Source organism: Rhinoderma darwinii, chromosome 5, assembly GCF_050947455.1.
Source record: "Rhinoderma darwinii isolate aRhiDar2 chromosome 5, aRhiDar2.hap1, whole genome shotgun sequence".
NCBI classification, from domain to species: domain Eukaryota; kingdom Metazoa; phylum Chordata; class Amphibia; order Anura; family Rhinodermatidae; genus Rhinoderma; species Rhinoderma darwinii.
Genome location: NC_134691.1, coordinates 297,320,088 through 297,341,415, shown reverse-complemented (window position 1 = coordinate 297,341,415; position 21,328 = coordinate 297,320,088). Strand labels below are relative to the sequence as shown.

The following is a 21,328-nucleotide window of genomic DNA, read 5'->3' as shown; positions in this document are numbered from 1 at the left end:
AAGAATTTTCTTGGTGCCATTATTTCATATCAGTCTGCCAAAGTGGAAGCCAAATCTTTAGCTTTGTGAGTATAACAGATAGTTACATTGTAATGTTTAAAATAGCCATAAATCCATCTACTGCAGTTCAAAACCTATTATCCTGCAGTGTTGATCCAGAGGAAGGCAACACATCTCCAACGCCAATTTCCTTAATCTTTGGGGAACATTTACTCTTTTACTGCAAATATGGCAATTAGAAAAAATCCTCATCAATCTGGAGTTGAGTAGTCAAGAAATGGTTTCAAGTTGAATAGGTATTTTTGCAGTTTTGAATCGGTGAACTGGATGTGTAGTATGCGGATAGATCTTGTAGAGCTCCCTCATTCGGTATCATAAGACCTTACATGGATCTTACAGGTGTTGTCCCACGACAACACCTTTTTTACTTTTTTAATCATTTCAGACAGTTTATAAAAGTAAGTTAAATGGGGGTCCAAACTCTGGGACCACCACCGTTGCTGAGAACAAGGCACTTTAAATTCCTGTTCTCAGCATTAAAAGCGGGACGTGCATGCGCTGTCCCGCTCCATATAATTAAATGAAAACATTGGAAATAGCCGAACACGCTCATTTGGCTGTTTCTGATTAAAGGGTTATAAAAAATATAAAAGGGGTTGTCATGGGACAAGCCCCTTTTACCATCTTTGTTTTCACTTATCAGGTATATTTTTTGTTGAATTCTATATTTATTCTCTAAAATCCTATGTTTGTCCATCTTGTGACTCCAGCTGTAAGGTGACCTTTAATATGTGAGGTGTAGTAAGCATGCTGACACCAGATAGAATTCTTTATCATTCTTTTCATGCCGTGACATGTAGTGAATTTTGTGTTGATGATCAAAGTTAAACTGCCTGGGTGGGGAGGAGAGGAAGCCAGTCAACCAGAAAATGTTATTATTTTTCATCCACCTGTGTTCATTGAGAGCGGTGCTAGAATATATCCTTGGAGACATTATTTTTCAAAGTGTCATATTCCATTCTTAATCCCCCCCAAAAAAATTGAATTTGTAGTTGGACAGAAAAAAATGGTTGAAATGCCTACTGCGAGTCCAGTATATTTACAGCGAGGTGTTTGTGTGAAATTCTGCCTCTGCTCAAAGTTACACTGATTTAATCTAAGGACCGATTATATCCAATCTCAGGCTTTAAATGGACACGTTCCTCATATTGATTTTTTTGTGCTGTGTGATTTTGATGCAATCCTTCACTTAGCGGTCTGTTGACATCACATAGGTAAATAATGTGCATGCTCCACAGTGATGGACAGGTACACATGATTTTTTTTGATCTTACACTGCTTCATTTGATGAACAGTCTCTTGTTGATCTTCTTGCTACCATTAAGGAACATAAGCATGGATATGTGGTTTACTGGATGAAAAAGAAATCAGCCAAGGCTTGGTCTTAAAGGACTTCAATGCAACTCATAGTGACAAGATAATAAAAACTGGCTCTCATATTGCGCGACAATCTGCTTATTGTTTGGTTTTGCGTGGTTAGTGCACACTTCCATTTTTTATAGAAGTCCATTTTGCATCAGCACGTCCTGCTTTAGGATTCGCAGCTAAATTTTCTTTCCACCAGTTTGATCACTACCACAAAGCTTCATCTTGATGTGTGTACAAATTTTTGTGCAATTTACAATACACATAGATATACCCATGCTTAGACGAACCTCTCAATATATGTTGAACCTGCTGGTTATAATACAGGAATTGGGCTATTTAATGTATAAACCACGTGTATGTGCTGTATTTTGGTTAAATTGTTTGGTTGATCCAGTGTATGTCGGGAAATAAAACATCTGTTTCATTTAGGTGTTCCTATGTCACTTAATCCTGGCTTTGAAGGCTTTTAATATGAATAGACTAATTATTGTGGTCCATCCAATATAAAACACGGTGCCAGGAGCTGTTGAAGCAGATGGCGGAGAAACGTTCCGGCTCCATGTGAAAGGTGTTCTGTGTAATCATCAAAGTAAATACAGTTCTCATTAAACTGATGCAAACAATCATAATAGGTCATTTTAAGATCAGTAGATTATTGTCTAAGCATATATATATATAATAGCAATTATTTTCCTGACTGTCAACCACTTTCAGTGGCATTTCTCACAGCCTAATTTTTAGATGCTACTTTGTATATATTTGCAAATTACAGTTCAGAATTTAAAGGGCTATTCCCAAGTGAAGACTTATTTTTTTCTTCGTGAATATGAAACTTACTGGCAATTATTAGTTTAATGATGTAAATATTTCATTTGTATTCATTATCGAACTGTCTTTTTTTTTTATAAGGCTTTCAATGCAGCTACTTACTGTTCTATTGATTTACTGTCAATCAAGCCGCTCTGCTCTCTTAGTGCGCACACCCGATGCTGCTAGTTACTGTAATTGTAGCAGCATCGGGAGTAACGGTGGCTGAGCGATCGTCTCAACCAGGCTAAGTGTGGTTGAAATGACCCCTCTTGTCTTCTCTGCACTGGTTTCACCCCAGTTTCAGTGTCCAGTTTCTCCCTCTTGAGCTAACGCGCATTTGTTCACATTGCCATTGCTGGGACCTAACGCACATGCAACAAGGCCGTCCATACTCTCCAAGGGATGGACAGGAAATCATTGCGCAAGCGTGGCCATCGCTAAAGGAATACAGCAGTGGCCGGATTTCTAGGCATCGAGCAATGTGCAAAGAGGGGCTGTCATAAAGATGGAGCTTTGATTTCTCCAAAACTACAGCTTTTCCCAAAAATTTAGGTATTTACAAAAGTGCATAACTTTTACTTAATGAGCTTTTTAGCTTTATTTATCAAAATAGGGATACCCCTTTAAGGCAAATGAAAGGTTTGAACAAAAAGAAAAAAATACAAATGGGACCGTTAACAAGGACTCCTATTAGGCCTTTCTCTTCTCATTGCTTCCTACATATCAGTAGTTAATCATGTGACCTCATTTTAATATTCCCTTAATAACCCCATATTAATAAAGTTAATGCCATTTTCCCATGACAGAGTTGGTTAATGCTGAGGTAGAGTAATACACCATATAAAAACATGACTGTCTGCAGGTAACATCGCAATGACGCGTTTCATCCAGTTATAGGGATCATTTTATTTTCTCAAGACACAAGGCTTATGTCCCCCTCTTGGTTTGATTTATAGGCTGCCAGCTGGTGTAGCAAGTGGGACTTTTTTTTTTCCTTTTCAAAGTCTGTTGGACGAGGGCTTCGTAACCTGAGACTATTTGGCTTTTAATCCCACCTGCACAACTCCCTCTTTGTGTGACCTTGAGCTAATTAATTGGCCTCCTGTTGCTTTTCCTCTGTCTCCCTTCCTTTGTATTTCTCTTCCGCTTTTCTACCTAATAAGCAGAATGATGGCTCACAAATAATTCTCAATTGCAGAAAGGTCACCCACTGGCCCCTGATTCCTGACAGGTATTGTTTATGTTCCGCTAACACGTCCAGGAGTTTGCTGTGGAGGCATTTTCATCTTCCTGCTCACAAAGTTTCTCTCTTAGTTCTGTGTTAGTTTCCTTATGTCTTCACTACATTGGATAGGTCAAGTTCACGCCGGTGTCTCCCTTCTCCACGCTAGGATGTATAGAGCACATCAAATGTCTAAAATACAAGAAAATTGATGCAACAACAAGAAGTAGAGAAAATATGAAAAAGTCTTTATTGAAAAATCACAATAAAAATCTGAATACAGAATGGTTAAAACAAAGAAGGCATTTAGCGCCGAAACGCGCATAGGGGTGGACGCTCGCTGTGGTGTTACTTCCAGCAAACTGCAATATGGGTATATAACTATGTCCCTCATTATTTTCATGACTTTTGATTGTGTTACCCTATATTCATGTTGACTTCAACTAGAGGCACTTCATGTAACATACTATATTATTTAGTCTGTCGTGCATATTTACATATACGTATATTTACTTACCTCGTTGTAGTCCATGCATCCATGGGTATCTGCATTTGTTGTGCTACTCAACCAGTTCTGCTTTCATCTGTAGGTTCTGGATTCTTTGTTTTAACCATTCTGTATTCAGATTTTTATTGTGATTTTTCAATAAAGACTTTTTCATATTTTCTCTACTTCTTGTTGTTGCATCAATTTTCTTGTAGGTTTGACACGTGTTTATTTGATGCATATGATATTCAATCATTGGACCATTCCATATGATTATTGTACGATACTCTTTTGCATTTGCATTTTGGATAGGGGTCTCTCTGCTGCTTTTTTGGTTTAGTACACATCAAATCTCTTTTTTCTGGACCTTGGCATTTTTTAATCTTTAATGGGAATGTTTTCCAAAACGAAAAAAAAGGCTTATAATATGTTACTAAAGAGGACATGTCACTAGGTCATAGAAGTTGAATAGCCCTGTCTCCCTGATTCGAGCGTTGTTTTGTTTTTTTCTGGAACCCCACTTACCCCTTCCAGAGATATGGCCCACAGTTGTGTTGGCTTCCTTTATGCTAATTTACTATTAGCCAACAAGGCGTGAACTACCCTCATGCTACTTTGCACTGATTTGTCAGCATCAGAGGCAGGGAAGCTAGCTCCAGCCCGTTGGCTAACTACAGAAAATTAGCATATACAGAGCCAGCACAACAGTGGGGCCATATCTCTGGAACAGGGGGTCTAGGAATAAAAAAACAATGCTGGAATCAGGGAGACAGCGCTATTCAGGACTATTAACCTTATATGACCTGGTGATAGGGCCCTTTTAACTGGGTTTACCCATCTTGGACATTTATAGCATATCTAAAGGATATGCTATAAATGTCCGATAGATATGGGTCCCACGTCTGGGACCTGCACCTATCTCTAGAACGAGGCCCCCTAAACCCTGTTCTACCTTGCTCGGCTCCCTCTGCCTCCCGGCCACCTTCTGATTAGGTGGTCGGTAGTTAGGATAACAGCCGAGCTCGCTGAGCTACATTGTTTCCGTAACTCCCATAGAAGTGAACAGGAGTTACTGAAACAGCGTAGCACGGCAAGGTACGCTGTGTCCAGAACTCGGGAGTTATTTTCATAACTACCATTCACTTCTTTGGGAGTTACAGAAAGTGTAGCTCAGGGAGCTTGGCTGTTTTTGTAACTCCCGACCACCTATCCAGGAAGTGGCTGGGAGGCAGTGGGAACCGAGGAAGATAGAACGGAGCTTAGGGGGTCCCGTTCTAGAAATAGGTGCGGGTCCCAGAGGTGGAACCCACATCTATCGGACATTTATGGCATATCCTGTGGATATGCCATAAATATCCTAGATGGAAAACCCCATGTATCCACTGTGACATCATATCAAGCTATGATGTATCCACATCCTGCTAAGGCTGGGTTCTTACTGTGCATTTTTGTGACATTTTTAACATGCAGGTTATTTTCGGGTTTCATACAGGGAGCTCATCAACGAAAACGCACAGTGTGAACCACGTTTTAGGCTCCAACACTTCATACATACTGTAGATTTATCCCTATCCAAAGTTGATGTTTGCAGAATAAAAAAAAAAGTCAAATTCCGGTGTGGTGATATCGGGAAGCCTTGGATTCCTAAGAAAGTTAATTTATTGTATTGAAAGTGTTATAAACATCGCCTTTCAGGTTGTACCAGCCGCTTGCTCTGATAAGTCACATAACAGGCGAAACACTTTTTAATTTCTCACCAAGATAGATGTTTGGCCTCATTTACACAACCGTATTAGGGATTTGTGTTAGTTCTGTTTGGAAGAGGTGGGAAAAAGAGACCGTATGTCAATGGAGCTGTACACAGTTCTATATGCAGTCCGCATTTCTAAATACGTGGACTGCTTTATCGGAGGCTATATCACGTCGGTGTCCTCCTCATAGTATTTAATAGAGCCTTAAAATATGGATCTGTCTGTGTGTATAATTGATCCATATTTGTATCTGTAATATGGATATATATGGATGTAATACAGTACAGATGAGACACTATGATACAATACTGATGTAATACGGAACAAGAGACCAAACAACCTGTACTTTGTGTCCATATTTTTACATTTATTTCAAGCATTATTCAATGTTCCTTGTTGCCCACCCCCCAAATCAATAACTAAAGGCTCACTATTGTTTGTTTTTTTAGGTCGTATAGTACGTTTACAAATATGAAGTGGATTTTTGTGCCTTATACTATTGATTCCTCACAATGACAAATCATTCTTTAACATATAAAGCACTACATCTCAATGAATATTTTTTTTCTAAAACAGAAAGTCATATCCAAATCCTTCCCCCCCCCCCCCCCCACACACAGTCAAGCAGATAAAGTGAGTCATCCATAATACAACAGCCTACCACATGTGACCGCTCATCGCGTGTTGTGGATTATTTCTTATGTGATTGTATTTTAGTTGCAACCACAACTGGAATCCTGCTTATTAATATAATATGTTGCATTCATCTCTTCATTCCTGATCAGCTAATGAGAAAAATGTATTTCTTATACTTGGGTACAGCACATAAAAAAAAAGGTCTTCATTTGCTAAGTGCTGGGAAAAAAAATACCCTTGTGTGCATTTGTCTAATTTATGGTTTTTAATAAAACGAGAGCCCGCTAGACAAATTGTATGCAAGAGACTGTGTAGGTAAAGCAAGTACGTTATATTTCAATGCGGTAACATCTCTGTAAGGGGGGAACACAATGGGAGCCCAAGGGAGAGGAATCGAACGCTAAATAAAAGCCTGTATACCGTGTATGTTCCATTACTGCTAGAACATCTGAATGCTAAGTATTCCTGGATGGAGGGGCATGGTACATGTGGCAGAGCATTATTAAATGTTTAAGAGCGCATACAGTTTCTATGGAAACGCGGGCTTACGGGCAAGTATCAATAGATGCTGTGTAGCTGTCAAGGCCTCAAATGGCTGAAAATAATTGGATAGAAAAAAAATGTAGATTGATCTTGGTAAGGATATCTCATCAGGACATTGTCTTTATATCTCCACATTGTAACGAAGCTTACCGAATGCTGGGCTTATCCATAAAAATAATACTGAACAATAATGTGATAACAGATCTACCGTACAGACATCTTTTTTTCTGCTTACTTTTAACAAGAAAGGAAAGCAGTGGGAGCAACATTTGCCCAGACGATATGTTGAGACCTGGGCACAGATTTCACCTGCGCTTCTTGAAATTTCCACAGTAGAGCAGAAGGTGCTGGGAGGCAAAGCTCACAGAAGCGTGAATCTTGTCGGAGTTTGCATGACTGGACGCTAATAAGACAGAATGAGATTCACGTGTCCATGTGCTAACATTCTCATTTTATCAAATGTGATAGATTTCCCACTGAGAACTGTATTGCCTGGCATCTGACATGTGAGTGATGATTCAGGACTAAAATGCTGCAGCTATGTTTGGAAGCATGTGATGTCTGTTGCTGTGTATCTGCTGTGTATTTTTTGCACAAAATGGAAACTTTAAGGGTATGTGCACACACAAAATTTAAAAAGTCTGAAAAGAAGGAGCTGTTTTCAAGGGAAAACAGCTCCTGATTTTCAGCCGTTTTTTTAATCATACTCGCATTTTTCGCTGCGGTTTTTACGGCCGTTTTTGGAGCTGTTTTTCTTATAAGAGGAGATTGAAAAACAGCTCCAAAAACGTCTCAAAAAGTGACAAGCGCTTTTTTGCGTGCGTTCTTTACGCGGCCGTTTTGAAAAATCTTCAGCGTTTTCAGCGGTTTTTCGGGACATTTACGGCCCAAAAAACGGCTGAAAACACTACGTGTGCACATATCCTTATTTATTTTCTGTATGGAATAATCAGAATAAGTATATTTATTTGGTTTTGTCAATAAGACAATGAAAATCCAAGTGAAAACACACAGCTTTGTTCTTAAAAAAAGCCCCCCTGGGTTTGTTCTTTTCCACATTCCCCCCAATTGCAAATGTAAGGGTTCCGTCTGATCTCTCCGTCAAGGGAACCCATGAATGGAATCCAAACTGAACCAAACGGAAACAACAGGTTTTCGTTTGCATCACCATTGATTTCAATGTTTTCCGTTTGTCACTGTTGTGTAAAGGTTCCGTCGTTTTGATGGGCTCCGTCGACTACAGTATTGATTCCGTCAAAACAACGGAAACCTTACACAACGGTGACGGAAACCATTTACAACGGATCAGTCACCATTGAACTTGGTTTCCGTTTGTTTCAGTTTGGATTCCGTTCATGGGTTCCCCTGACGGAAAGGTCCGACGGAATCCATGAACGGAGTCTCGATTTGATGTGAACGAAGCCTAATGTAGTGATGTGTATTAAATTACATGGTGCAGTATTTCACAGGACGCCGCTCCGTTATGGGCCATCGTGGGAGTCATGTGATCTTCATTCTGACTCCCTGTATCCTACAGCGTCTGCTGTAGGGGCTCGAAGTCAGGCTCTCAATGCAAGTCTATAGGAGCCTCGTAAGTCTCATAGACTTGCACTGAGAGACTGACATGCGGTTTCTACAGTAGACACTGTAGGATTTGGATTGTCATAACACAGATCACAGAACCCCATGGTGGCCTGGAACGGAGCCGCGTCCCGTGAAAGACAGCACCTGGTAAGTTGATACACATTACTACAACACATTTGCAAATGGGAGGGGGGGGGGGGGTCAGGAAAGAGAAAACCCGGATTCCTTCTTTAACTAATACCATAAATCAGCTCTTATGGGTTAAGTTTTTGCATAACCGTATAAATATCTAAACGGTAGGGATCCAATAGCTGGAACCCCCACCGACTCGAGAACTAGGGTCCCAGGGGTTCCCTGTATGAATGGAGCTGGACTGCGCATGCTATCTCTGGCACCCCATAGAAAGTGAATGGAGCGGTGATCAAACATGCGCAGTCCCGTTCCATTCACATAGGGCTCTCCGGGACCCCAGTTCTTCGGATTAGTGGGGTTCCCAGTGGATAGGGCTTGAATAATCATGATGAGGCCTTGTTCACATCTGTGTTGGGGCTTCGTTAGAGGCCTCTGTTGCACATCCGGCTCAGATTACCGGAATCAATAGTGCAGCATGCTACGCTATTGTTTTCAGTAAAACCACAAACACCCCGACAAAAAGCTGACAGAGCCCATTAAAGTCAATGGGTTCCGTCGGTCGCCAGTAGTGTTCGTTGTGCAACAGAACCTTCACTTCTGGTTTTCCCTTGTTCTTCTCTAACGGAGCAGAACAACAGAAAGACTTGACTCAGATGTGAACATAGCCTGAGAAAATCTGTTTAAGGCTAAGTTCACACTACCGTTGTCTCCCGTTTAGGTATTTCCTGTCAGAGGAAGAGATGACCGAAAATCCAAACGTAAAGCATCGCTTCCGTTTCAATTACTATTGATTTCAATGGTAATTCTTTTGCTTGTTTCTTTTTGCTCGCTAGGTTTCCGTTTTTTTTCTCGGAAGCAAAAGTGCAGTCTGCACAGAGGCAAACGGAATCCAACTGAAACAAAAGAATTACCAGTGAAATCAATGGTAATTCAAACGGAAGCGATGCTTTCCGTTTGGATTTTCGGTCATCTCTTCCTCTGACGAAAGAGACCTAAACCGGAGACAACGGTAGTGTGAACTTAACCTAAGGGTATATTTAGTTGAGATGTTTTTGTTGCATTTTTTTGCCATGATGTCCAAAAACGTTTTACATGGCGGAGATGACGTGGAGGCAGTCATTGGGCACTGTTAACTGTAAGAATTATTTCACTGTTTAGTACACATTATGCTCTTCCAGGATAGAGGAAAACATCTCGAGTATATTGTTCTCTCCAGGGCAGGCAGATACTTTACCTGCAGGGATGTGCTGAGGAGCGATTGCTTGAGATCGAGCACAGCTGACTGTCATTCAACCTGAGGGCAGAATGGTATATTGTATATTTGTCCTTTATAGAAGAAATAAAATTGAGTATAGCTGATAGCTGACAGTCATTCGACCTGGATGGGGGGGGGGGGGGGGATGGTATTTCTATATATATCTGCAGAATTTTAGTAAAATTCTTGCAAAACCTTTTAACGTTTCAGTCTGTCACTGGACATTCACATGGGAAAGGTGTGGTAAGCTTTGAAAAAGGTAACCACACCTGTATTATGCCAATTACTGTCTTTTTTAATTAGCTGCATTTTTTAAGCCAAGTAAATCTGAGCACACTTTTCACGGCTGTCTGCCTCTATAATATCATCTGGTAGGCTGGGCTACAGCTCTGGAAAATCTATAGTACAGGGTTTTGTATGTACAGCACTTTTATACACATATATTTTCTCTTTATCCTTTATTTAGCTAAAATCTAATATTTTACTTAAATAATTGTGAAACTATTTTGCATTATTTTATGCGAGCACATTTCAACACTACGTCCCCTTCCCTGCCAAGCTACGCCCCTATTCTAGACACTTTTTAAAAGGGTTTAGTGAGGAACAAACATCTGTTCTTAAATTTGTCTTACATTTAATGCGCTAAAATGAATGCAGACACAGTAGTAAATCTGCCCCAAAGACTTTTGTTGCCCTACACCTTCAGTAGCAACTGCTATGAGAATTGTGTGCCACAGCAATTGGCATGTGACTTATTTTGCACAACTGTTTTACCTTTTATATCTTTCTAAGGCTTCGTTTACATCTGCGCCAGGGCTCCGTTTTGGCGTTCCGTCTGAGCTTTCCATAAGAACGGAACCCTGACTGAAACAAACGGAAACCGTAGGATTCCGTTTGCATCACCATTGATTTCAATGGTGACGGATCCGATGCAAATGGTTTCCGTTTGTCTCCGTTGTGCAAGGGTTCTATCATTTGACGGAATGAATAGCGCAGTCGACTACGGTATTGATTCCAGCAAAACAACGGAACCCTTGCACAACGGAGTCAAACGGAAGCCATTTGCACCCTATGGTTTCCGTTTGTTTCAGTCAGGGTTCCGTTCTTAAGCTCTGACGGAACGCCAAAACGGAGCCCTGACGCAGATGTGAACGAAGCCTTATTGATATATTTGTCTTTTGACAGTCCTTTGAAAATCTAATGAAAGTTGCATGTACAGAGTTTTGTAGCTTTTGCACAACGGGATGTAGGAAACGGACTGTAGTGTTCTTTATTGATTGCTGTTTATCTTTACCGATTTCACTGTTGAGCTTTACTTTTCAGTATAACTTGTGCGTTAACACAACAGAAGCGCCACATTGTGTAACCTTATTTGTTAGAAATTAGGGTGATGATTTTGGTCTGTCTGACATAACCCAGAAGAACTGCTAAGCCATATCCTGACTGTATTTATGGCATGTTTTGGATCTGTATATATTTAGCTTTTGAAAATACAGCCATGTTAATTCATCAGGCACGTTTACATGTTTACATTTTAAATTAAACCGGTCGATGTGAAAAAATATATGCCCTACGACTTCATACATACCCTCCATATTAGAACATGTAAGAAATCTGGATTTACAGTGCTTGATACCCTGATACTGATACTGCCTGTAAAAGTCATAATGAAGATGTTTTCTTTATTTCTATTACTTGTTATCTTCTCCAAAAGACATTCCAAAAAGTATCTCAACTCTCCATGTTGGTATGTGCTTGCTTTACTTTTTGTATGTAGATCTTGCTCTGCTGCCAATGTTCAGATTCTATACTTTTCACATTTGTATATTGCAATGTGTTTTTTTTTTCCATGTTAAATCCAATAAAAACTTTTGGAATTAAAAAAAAACCCCCTACAGTTAAGGGCCTGTTCACATCAGCGTTGGCTAAAGGAAACCATTAGCCGTGTTTCCGTCACCATTGATATCAATGGTGACGCAAACAGAAGCTAAGGTTTCCGTTTGCCTTCCCGTTAAGGGGTTCTCCCGACGGAACCCCTCAACGGAAAGCCAATGCTGATGTGAACAGGCCCTAACAATCTTAGACTCACAACATTTTTTTGACTATAAAATTGTTATTGCCTTAAAGAAAGTTCAGAGTCTGTACAATAATTGTAGATTCTATTCTATTTGCAATACCATGCAGCTCAATAAGAAAAGTCAGGATGATTTAACAATTTGCGAAACAATAATGTTAAATTTTATGTATGAATGACCAATTCCATTAGTGCCAATGGATAGAGCAAGAGTACGGTCCCACAAAGCGGCGGCCTAAACTACGCCCGCATCCAGAGTCCAAAGGCCACACAATTGTGCTGGTAATTCGCGGCAAAATCGTGCGGCCAATGACCACTTCAAGTAAAGTTGTGTGGTCACCGCTTTGTGGGACCGTACCCTGAGAGGTGAATCCCCTGATTGACCAGGTGACAAAGAAATTAGCATGATTGAAGGTACTATGGCTGACGAGGGTTAAAGAGCACAGTCAAGTGTTTGTTTTTTTTCTCTGCGGTATCATTCATATATTGATTTATTATGTATCGTTTTCCTTGCTTTCGCTACATTAAACCTACAACACAGAAGCTCAAATAATTTGGGAAGCCTGGTTATAAAGAAATGTCATTGCCTAATTATCGTAGCAAGATGTGTTAATGAGACGGTTAGTCTTGTGACATTTGGGCTAATTATGATGTATTCTTTTATTTAATGGCCATCTATTTTCATGTCTGATAGTAGGTGTAATGTATCTGTCTTCATTCCATTGCAAAACATGCTAAAACAATTGTTCACTTGTGTTTTCAGATTTTAACAGAAAGAATTTCCAACCTCTGTATAGATAACTCAACCAACAAGGTAAATATCTTATTTATTACCATGCCAACATATTTCACAGCATTGCATATAGATCGTATTGACCCACATCAGTCACTGTTCCCACTTTAATCTTCCTTGCTCATGCATAAACACGCGTCAATTTCATAGAAAGCCTATTACCCCCTTTCTCTGGCTCCATGCAAAATGACAGGTTAATGGAGTAGTCCCTGTGACATTATCCCATTCATTTATGTTCCTTGTTCGATGGCATTGCCTGCTCCTGCGCACGTGGCATCAGCGGGATTGGGCTATCAGGGTGACCCTGTTTTGTGACAGGGAACTGAAACATTCAGTTCCTTGTAATTAAAAGAAGAAATATTGAATGCTTTTCCTCAAGCAGCTCTGCTGCAGTAATCTGCTCAATACCACGGTCACTGGCAGAATATATGGCTGGAGTCGGAGCTCATATCTCGCAACTAGACTTGTTCACACCTACCTGCAGGTATCCACAGTTTGATCTGTCATATGGCGGTTAAACCGCAGATGCCTGTAGATACATCATTCCAAGATATGTTTATCCTCCCATGTTCTGTTGTCTCCAATATATCATTGTGTAGTGCTCATGCTAGTAAGTTTGTGGGTCATGTGCAGTTATTAGAAGCTTTATAAATGCTGTAGGATGAGAATTGCACAATGATAGACATAATTATTAATCTCAGAATGGTAATGCATGTCCTGCATATCGCAGATAACCTATACAAGCTTTTGAGGGGGTATACAATGCAAGATACAGCATCCAAAATGGAGCAGTTTTACCCACGTTCCATTGTGTGCACCTTATTACGGACTTTCCATCTATAATACAATATGCATTCTATTCTACAGTTGATCTTGATATCACTTTTATCAGTACATCATGAATCATATGCTTTTGTTCATCCCAAAGGCTTAATATGACACGTTTTTATGTTCTGAAGGTCTGTCACCTGGCACAACACAAAGCTAACCATTATTGGTGTCTTTGTTTTATAATCTCCTTATCTTCGCTCAAAGCCTCCTCTTGGTCCTTATTCATGTGTGAAAATCCCTCCGCAACAACTCTTTGATGGTGTGGCCTTCTAACTAGAGATGAAATATGATATAAACCATTATATCTTAAAGGAACCTTCTGATTCTGATAGAAGACTCTTATGAAGTGTTAGGCTGGGTTCACACGACCTATTTTCAGACGTAAACGAGGCGTATTATGCCTCGTTTTACGTCTGAAAATAAGGCTACAATACATCGGCAAACATCTGCCCATTCATTTGAATGGGTTTGCCGACATACTGTGCAGACGACCTGTCATTTACGTGTTGTCGTTTGACAGCTGTCAAACGACGACGCGTAAAAATACAGCCTCGTCAAAAGAAGTGCAGGACACTTCTTTGGACGTTTTTGGAGCTGTTTTCTCATAGACTGCAATGATAACAGCTCCAAAAACGGACGTAAAAAACGCCGCGAAAAATGCAGCGAAAAACGCGAGTTGCTCAAAAAACGTCTGAAAAGCAGGGGCTGTTTTCCCTTGAAAACAGCTCTGTATTTTCAGACGTTTTTGGTCACTACGTGTGCACATACCCTTAATGAAATAAAGAAAGAGTCACATCTATGGGGGTTCAGCTGTTGGGACTAACAGGCCTGGATCAAGGTTGATGAAGGCCCTGGCATACAACTTGGTGCGGGCTGCCTCCCTAGTAACAGTGCCACATAATGTGTTGCTTACTTTACATAATTCCAAAGATAATAGCTTTTTTGAGCACACGCCACAGAAATCATCAGAATCTACGACTAAACTAACGTGTATGGTTGTTAGTATGCTCAAACCTTTGTTCAACCAACAGATACACAGAGCCAGAAGTGCGTGCCGCTTATCCCGATCTTCCTATGGCAATGTTCATGCTCAGCCATTGGATTTTTTTCGTTTGCAGTGCAGGCAGATGGGGTACCTGAGCTCTGTATAAAGAAGAATGAGCGCCAGCCCTTAGTAATATGTAAATAAAAGTTGCATAATGATGTTAGTGCACTGATACGTTAACTTATGCTAGTACATTATCAAAAGTAACAAGGAAATGGGTTAAAAAAAAAAAAAAAAAAGTCATCCCCTGCATAATTCACCTTTTAACATGCATACTTTGATCAGCCAAGCCAACATCTTTGTTTCTATTAGGATAAGGGGATGTGCCTTATCTCATAGAGGAACAAAGGATCGAACAGGTTAGAATTCAGCCTTTGACAATAATTGTACATATATTTCGTATCCTCCTAACCATAACATCCTTTACAATGCCTTTAGTAGCCTATTATTGGTGATTGCTAAATAGTGGTTACAAAAAATGTAAAATAACTGACCATTATTTTTTCCTTCATAAACATCTTAATTTACGTAAATGTCAAATATCTGTGTCCTTAAGGGGATTCATGTAGAGGTGACTATGTATATGCAGATACTTCTCCATTTAGCTGCTGGATCACCACAATGAGATTCTTTTGACATGTCTGACACATTAGATCAATGTCGGCCAAGCCTTCCACTTTAGGTGGATTTTCCGGCAATTTAATGACTGACCGTGGTTGGATTTCATGCCCGATCCTTTGTTTGGCCGTGAGATAAGTGCTGCTGGAGGTGCCAGACTGTGGCTTGTCTGCCTCTCACTACTGAAATAAACATGCACACTTGGATCAGCAGTTTATGGGGTGTCAGGTTTATTTGGCTGTACAAGGGTTCGCCCGACAGTTATCTTACGGCTCATGCTGTCTCATTTGCACGGCCATGCATGCTTGTGCAAGGACTTCACAGGACTGTATTATGGGCCCATAAACACGCTGCGTACAACCGCGTGGCACCGTATTCTCCCCTACAAGCAATGCTTTTAGGAAAGAATGCCTCCCGAATATGACATACATTGTAGCGTGCCGCAGAATCCATGAAAATAAAAACAACCTGTGCCTCGGTGTACAATGAAAGGCACTTGGGGTGCAGTATGGACCCATAGATTTCTCTACACCCCATATTCCGAATATTTGTTTCACATTTCCTGAAAACGGCCATGTGCATGAGGCTTTGTGAATGGGCAGTAAAATGTAAACTATAAAGGGGTTTCCTATAATTGACAATGATCACCTATCCACAGGATAGGTGATATTTTTTTGATCACTGGGGTCCCCAATGCAGTGAGGAGGACTTTGAATGGAGTGGCAGCGTTCATGCTCCACCGTCGCTCTATTCAAAGTCTATGGGAATGACTGAAACAGCGCCCAGCTGTTTCCATCAGCTCCTAAGACATTGAATGGAGTGGCAGGCCCATGCTCGACCATCGCTCCGTTCCAGCCTCTCCTCACTGGAGGGGAATGCAGTGAGGAGGAACGATGGGTTAGGGACCATCGTTTCCGCGATTTATGGGGGGGACCTGCGGCTGGGGCCCCCAGCGATCAGACAACTATCACCTATCATGTGTTACATGCAGATTTTGCCACGTACTTGCAGCTGATTTTACCTTATAGATTGCAAAGGGTGAATTCTGCGTTTGATAATCGACAACATTTTTACACAAGAATGAGCATGCTGCAGATTTTCTCTGCTGCTTGTGGATAAGGTTTTGAAAACCCCACCTGCGTACCAAATTCCGCCTTACCATTTCTAAGATTTTTGTTTGCTGTGAGTGAATGAGAACACTTTAGTTTACATTCACAAACTTCAAGCCTGTACATAGCTTGTCCTGCTCTCTGCTAAGAAGTGGATACAATTGTATCCAGTCCAGGCAATACTCTGTGAGCTAAATACATCAGCAACAGCATTGGTAGTTTTCTACAATGTATCATTCTGCAGTCCAGGCTGTTTAGCTCACAGAGCATTGCCTAGACTGGAAACAAAATGCTGACCAAATTACACAAGTCTGAATTGGAAAATCTTCGAAAGCCAGCAGCTATAAGTCCAACTAAACATTCGACCATTCAGACCTTGCAGCTTTCTTCCCTGGTTTGTCAGTGAGTTGTTCATGTTTTCTAACATATTCTGTTGGCTGTCTCTGAAATATGGAATGTATATTAATAAGTCACAAGCTGTTATTGACATCCCCCTACTCGTGCCCTTTATACCGTTTATCCTGAGGTGATGCTGGGGGTGACAAGAGGTATGACACGCTTGCTTTGTTTAATGTACATAATTTTAAAATGGCTCCAGGAAGTGTCAATTAAGAATGTTTTTTTTTAAATACAAGAAGATCTATTATTTATATCTTCACCATTGTTTACCCCTTAGGCTAAGTTCACACAGAGTTTTTTTAACGAGTTTTTTGACGCGGAAACCGCGCCAAAAAACTCGTCCAAAACGGCCCGAAAATACCTCCCATTGGTTTCAATGGGAGGCGGAGGCGTCTTTTTCCCGCAAGCGGTGAAACCGCATCGTGGGATAAAGAAGCGACATGCCCTATCTTCGAGCGTTTATGCCTCTGACCTCCCATTGACTTCAATGGGAGGCAGAGAAAGCGAATTTCGCGGCGTTTTATGCGAAAAACGCAGTGAAAATCGCCGTGCGGGGAGAGGAAAATCTGCCTCAAACTTCCAAACGGAATTTTGAGGCAGAAATTCCGCCTGCAAAAAACTCTGTGTGAACATAGCCTAAAGTTGCCCACACTTCTTTGGATGTACCCTCTAACAGCCTTCCTTTATGTTCTTGGGTCCTTGTATGAGTCAGGACCTAACTCATGGGTAAGACTTCACTCATCATCCCACAGCATTATGTTTTGTAATGGATAATTACATCTGCTCTGAAATTATAATACCTAAAGTGAATGTTCACCATTTAACACCATATCATTCTGTGCAAACTACTATATTAATATATCTTTATAGTGGTTGGAGTTCAGTTTTTGTGAAAGAGCTCAAAATATATAGATTTAATTTTAAAAAATTCTTCCTGCCTGCAGCCACCACTAGGGGGAGCTTAACTGCTTAATACATACGGTTTATACTTAAAGTATACCTAAGCTCTCCCTAGTAGTGACTGCAGGCAGCTAGACATTATTATGTCTATGCAGAGGATTTAGACCTATTAGGATAAGACCTGACAAAAAAACAAAAAAAAATGTTCAATGGTGAACATGCATTTATACAGTTCTACACCATCTTTTTATCTTTTTTTATAATAAAATTCCAATTTGTAAATCAATAAAAGAGCAACAATTAAGTACAGCTAAGCCCCCTCCCAACTTCTCTTCCTTGTATTCGTGGCAGTTTGGCCTTTAGTGAAGACCTGAGTAAACTGAGACAGACTGGTTGCTAGGGACGCAATGCCTAACAACCTAATTAAAAAATGCTATAGCTGTTAGACAGTATATCCATAGCAACCGATCTTCCTCAAATGACATAGAAAAAAGGAGAATCGGCTTTGGAGCTGTGAAGCATTCCATTTTTAATTCTGGCTTGCGTTATTAATCCGATTTAAAAAAAAATATATTTAGTTGGAAAAATTATTAAAAAAATAACCATAAGACAAAAAAAGTAGTGCTGTCTGATAACCATGCTGTTTTTTTTTAATTGTCTCCCCTCCCCCCCCCCCCCCCCCTTAGTCATATGGAGAGAGCGTAACATGTGCTGGGAGAGCTTTGAGGAACGCAGTAAGAAATCAATCACCTGCTATTATCCGGGATCGCATGTATCTTACTTGTATTTGTCGGTGAGTCTGCTAAAAAGATACATTTCTTGCATGATTACACATCTCTTTGGTATAAACTAAACATTTATTGTTATGATATATATGTGTGTGTGTGTGTGTGTGTGTGTGTGTGTGTGTGTGTGTGTGTGTGTGTGTGTGTGTGTATAATTTAAATACAGACAACCCCTTTAATGTAACGTTAACTATAGAAAAAAGAAACAGTATTTCTATCTTTAAACAGAAGAAGGCACCACTCTTATCCATGGGTGTTTCTGGTATTGCAGTTCATTCCCATTTAAGTTAAGAAGGCTGAGTTACAATACCACACACAGCCCATTGACAAGAGTGGCGCTGTTTTTGGAAAAAAATAATCTAATCCCAGACACAACCATCTTTAATCTCCTTTCCCTTGATCCAACCCGGTTTATTCTCTATGTCCGAGAAGATCAGCCATTTCTTTCCTACTCTTGCTACTCACAGATCTCAGAAATGTCTAGCCCCTCCCACTTTACCCTTCCTGCAATTGGAAACCTATGGCTATATACCACGGCCCCTTATTTAAGCACTCCCCTTCTACTTAGCGTCTGCCAGCCGATAAAGGAAGGGATCGGGAGGAAATTATCAGCTGTGTTATCTTCAAGATTTCTACAAGACTGTCAAAAAATCCAGCAGATGTACTAACATTGTGACCAAGTTTATTTTTTGACTTTCGGGTCCATCTAATACTTCTCAATGTGTTTTTTTTTGGTTTGTTTCTCTTTTCAGAAAAAGTTGCGTGGGGTCTGAGCTGGTGGATTGGCTCATGCAGCACTGCCCATTTGTTCAATGTAGATACACCGCTGCCGGAATCTGGCAAATCTTGCTTAAACTGGGAATCCTGCTTTCAGGTCTGTTTAACTGAAAACGTTTGTGTTTACAAAGCTCGCATATTCCTTATGTGAGATAAGAGACAGTGCACGCAGTTTTTCTACTTTTTTCTTTCTGAAAATGTTCCAGCTGTTCTAAAGAATTATTGAGATGAAAGTAATTTATGGATAACCGTGTTACGTCTGTTCCTGGATTGGAAGGTATTGGTGCATGAAGGGAAAGGAATGTCCTAAGCTAAAAGCATGTACAATTACTTCAATTTTATTTCTGTTTGGTACAAGTGCATGGGTCTCTATTATACAGATGCAGCATTTATCAGATGTGTTGTTTTTGTAGATAATCCTTTATTGAACACCTTTCCACTACTGCTAGGCTTGAAATGATTTATTCTCAAATGACACACAGAAAAAAAAGTCCATCTGTTTATTACGCCCAAAGATTTTAGCTCACAATATAAAGAAACTATAGGACTTAACTAAAGAACCCTCATTATCTGTATAGTTAGTGGTATAGGCAGAGGCGTAGCTAGGTTCTCCAGCACCCGGGGCAAAGATTCATTTTGGCGCCCCCCCCAACCTCCTTCCCGACAGCTCCTTCCCCCTCGCCATGTTTATTTTCTCTACCAATCAATGACGTGTCATTTCTTTTCCACATTTTTTTTTTATGTTACTCGATCATAAAAACATTTGTACAAGCAATATAGTTCTATACACAACACCAGAACCAAGCTCATTACATATATGCAGCACCAGAACCAAGCTCAGTACACATATACAGCGCCAAAACCAAGCTCAGTGCATATATACAACACCAGAACAAAGCTAACTACATATATACAGAGCCAGAGCAAATCTCATTATATATATGTATATATATATATATATATATATATATATATATATATATATATATATATACAGCACTAGAACCACAAAGCTCAGTACATGAATACAACACCAGAACAAAGCTCAGTACAAATACATTTCAGTACAGAGATCATTTGCAAAGTCAGGTTAGTAGCTTCTAGTATGACCTGAATAATGGTAATCATATACTGGGAGTTGCTTATACCCCAAAAAATAGTACCCTCCACCATCTGTAAAGGTCATACAGTAATAATTATGCTTCGTTCTCACCTGCGTTGGGGTTCCATTCATGGGTCAGACCTTTCCGTCAGGGGAACCCACGAACGGAAACCATAGCTTTCCGTTACCATTTCAATGGTAACACTTCCGTTGCTAAAATGGCTTCTGTTTATCTCTGTTTCACAAGGTTTCCGTTTTATTGGCGGTATCAATAGAGTAGTCGACTGTATCCACCTGTAATCTATCACATCTAACTTAGATGTGATGAATTAAAGGTTGATCCAGCGTGTCAGAGACAAACAGGACCCGCTGACACTGAACCCATCAGTCCCACAGACCTGACAAGTTCAGGATTCAGCGTAAGATACATCTGCTCTGTATACAGGATACAGAGCAGCTGTATCTCAAATAGTAAAAATATTTTTTTAATAAAAACGAATTATAAAGTTGCACAAAACACACTGACATTTTTAAAAAAAATCCCTTTCAAAGGTGTACATAACCTTTAATGCAAACAATCAGATCGTAACAACCATTGTCCAGTAAAACACGCAGCACATACAGCGGTCCCAGGAGGCCGGCCTGGAAAAAGACACAGAATTCTAGGTAAATATAAGATTAACATTTTTCCTGAGTCATAGGCACACATGAACACGTACACATCACACACTATATATACACACACATGAATACATCACACACTATATATACAAATGTACACATCACATACACTATATATACACACATGAACACATCACACACTATATACACACATGTACACATCACATACACTATATATACACACATGAACACATCACACACTATATATATACACACATGTACACATCACATACACTATATATACACACACATGTACGCATCACATACACTATATATACACATGTAAACATCACGTACACTATATATACACACATGTACACATCACGTACACTATATATACACACATGAACACATCACACACTATAT

The 21,328-nt window shown here is 40.1% G+C and overlaps 1 protein-coding gene across 1 annotated transcript in view; it reads left to right on the top strand.

Annotated features, from left to right (window-relative positions):
* Positions 1-21,328, top strand: part of RAPGEF5 (Rap guanine nucleotide exchange factor 5) — a 236,998-nt gene that overhangs the window by 63,502 nt on the left and 152,168 nt on the right. Inside the window, exons 2-4 of the mRNA XM_075827325.1 lie at positions 12,686-12,736; positions 18,304-18,410; positions 19,155-19,276. Of these exons, the coding sequence (XP_075683440.1) occupies positions 12,686-12,736; positions 18,304-18,410; positions 19,155-19,276 (280 nt within the window). The remainder of the gene's footprint in view (positions 1-12,685; positions 12,737-18,303; positions 18,411-19,154; positions 19,277-21,328) is intronic.